Source organism: Condylura cristata, unplaced genomic scaffold, assembly GCF_000260355.1.
Source record: "Condylura cristata isolate star-nosed mole 26May11 unplaced genomic scaffold, ConCri1.0 scaffold01018, whole genome shotgun sequence".
NCBI classification, from domain to species: domain Eukaryota; kingdom Metazoa; phylum Chordata; class Mammalia; order Eulipotyphla; family Talpidae; genus Condylura; species Condylura cristata.
The window spans coordinates 1-2,221 of NW_004568119.1; the positions used below are offsets into that span (position 1 = coordinate 1).

At 46.3% G+C, this 2,221-nt stretch overlaps 1 protein-coding gene across 1 annotated transcript; it reads right to left on the reverse strand.

Annotated features, from left to right (window-relative positions):
* Window positions 1-1,551: 1,551 nt before the first annotated feature.
* Window positions 1,552-2,217, reverse strand: TGOLN2 (trans-golgi network protein 2; the record flags this gene model as incomplete). The annotated part of the gene is made up of 1 exon (XM_004695830.2): window positions 1,552-2,217. A coding segment is annotated over one exon (666 nt), but the record flags the coding sequence as incomplete, so codon positions are not given.
* Window positions 2,218-2,221: the final 4 nt, after the last annotated feature.

The following is a 2,221-nucleotide window of genomic DNA, read 5'->3' on the forward strand; positions in this document are numbered from 1 at the left end:
TTCACCAGAGACAGAGCGGGGAGCAGAACAGGCAGACCGACGGAGTACACTGCTGAGGAGAGCAGCAAGCGAGACAGGAGAGGTCTGCTGCACCATCTGGGTCACCTCCCTGGCTGGAAACTGAATTCATGAGGCAGTGGCTGAAGAAAGCTTGATAGTGCTGTGTCTTTAACCCCTGTGCCACCAGGGGGGCCCTATATAATTACTTTTTACCTGCAGATGTACTTTCTCCCTCTCTTTGCTTCATCTTATCACTAATCATTTCCCTCCTAAGGTTACTCTCCATGGTGAACACTGGATACAGAATAAGGAAACACCAATTAACTTACCCCTCAGTCACAGACCTCACTGACCATTGTGAAATAAATTCTTCAATTTTCACCAGGCTACACAAACAATACACTAAATTCTTAGGTGTCAAGAGGGCATGAAATCATTTTGTCATTAGAGTGATTGCTAAGTGCGAGATATTACTCTGCAACAAACGATGCCAATGATGTAAAAGGTGAGCAGATCCTTGCAATTTCTAACTTTCTTCTAATCAAACTCAACTGACTGCAGAAGGCAGGCCTGGGTCTTTTCGATGTCGTTAAAGACTATGTAAGTGAGACAGCTCTTTCTACCTCTGGGGGTAGAAGTTAACAACTTGGCAAAAGTGAGAAGTCATGTGCTGTTTTGAGAATGGAAATGGAAAAAGAACTGCTCACTGCTTACAAATTGTCAAGTTCACAGGTTCTTTGAGGCTGTGAAGGATCTAGTTCAGGGTTCTGGGAGGGCTCCCCAATTCAGGTCAGATTATAATAGTGTCCTAACATGGTACCTATGTAGCAATAGAGGGCATTCAGAGCAAACAGGTAACATAAAAATGAAAGATTTGAAAAACAAGAGTAAAGAATTATAGTAGGCACTGAGGCAGAACTGAAGTTTGTTTTAAAAATCTAGCTTTGGCCCTCCCTGTTGGTGCAACAGGTTAAAATGCAGAACTATGAAGCCAGACCTCTCCTGTCCTGCCTGTTGCTCCCCTCAGCAGTGTATTTCAGTCGATCTGCCTGATCTGCTCCCCACTCTGTCTCTGGTGAGTCCTCTTACCCTCTGCACCTCTGGCATACCCTACCTAGTTTTTGTATGCAGAAATGAATAATTCTTTAAAATAAAAATCTTCTAGCTCATAGGCAGATGGATAATGGACACTGGCCCAATCCATGCATTTGTGGTGAAGGAAGGGTGAGAGGATTCACCAGAGACAGAGTGGGGAGCAGAACAGGCAGATCAAGGAAGTACACTGCTGAGGGGAGCAGCAGGCGGGTCAGGAGAGGTCTGCCTCGCCATGTGGTCACCTCTGGGCAGGCGGGAATCGAACTCATGTGGAAGTGGCTTAAGCTTCTTAGTGCTGTGCTTTAACCCGCTGCGCCACCAGGGAGGGTCCCATTCTTTTTCTTAAGGCAATTTTTTCCCCCCTTTATTGAGGTTAACATTGGCTTAAATGATTTAGGTGAATAGGTTCACACTTCCTCATATGTATGTTACCCCCCCCCCCCCAAGCAGACTTACCTTGCGTTTGTTGTGATAAGCAATATAGAGGGCAGCAACAATAATGGCTGCCGTCACCAGGTATGCAAAGAAGTGGCTGCTCTCTGCACTGGCGCTTCCAAGGTTGTCTTCATAAACATCATCTTTGTCCATACTCATAGAATTCAAAAGTGTCCCTTTACGGTTCTCACTGGAGGCGAGGCCAGGTATTTCCTTCTCTTTTTTGGGCAGCAAACCCTCTTCAGGTTCTGGGTCATAATCTTCAGGCTCTTTGAGTGCCACATCTTCAGTTGGCTTTGAAGATTTACTTTCCCCCGCCGGCTGGAATGAAGTGGAAGAGCCCTCTTTCATGGATTGCTGCTTGATATCCAACTTCTCAGGATCATTTTTTATGGATTGATGCTCCTTAATCGACGAACCAGATTTATCTTCAGTGGTCAGGTGCTGCTCCTTATCTGATTTACTCGACTCCTCATGGTTGTGCTGGGTGGTCTGCTGCAGGTTCTTCGTGGAATTGTCAGGGGTGTGCTGGGAAGTCTGCTGCAGGTTTTTAGTGGAAATGTCAGGGCTGTTCTGGACTGTCTGCTGCTGGTCTATAGTGGAATTGACAGGGTTGTGCTGGGCTGTCTGCTGCTGGTCTTTAGTGGAATTGACAGGGTTGTGCTGGGCTGTCTGCTGCTGGTCTTTAGTG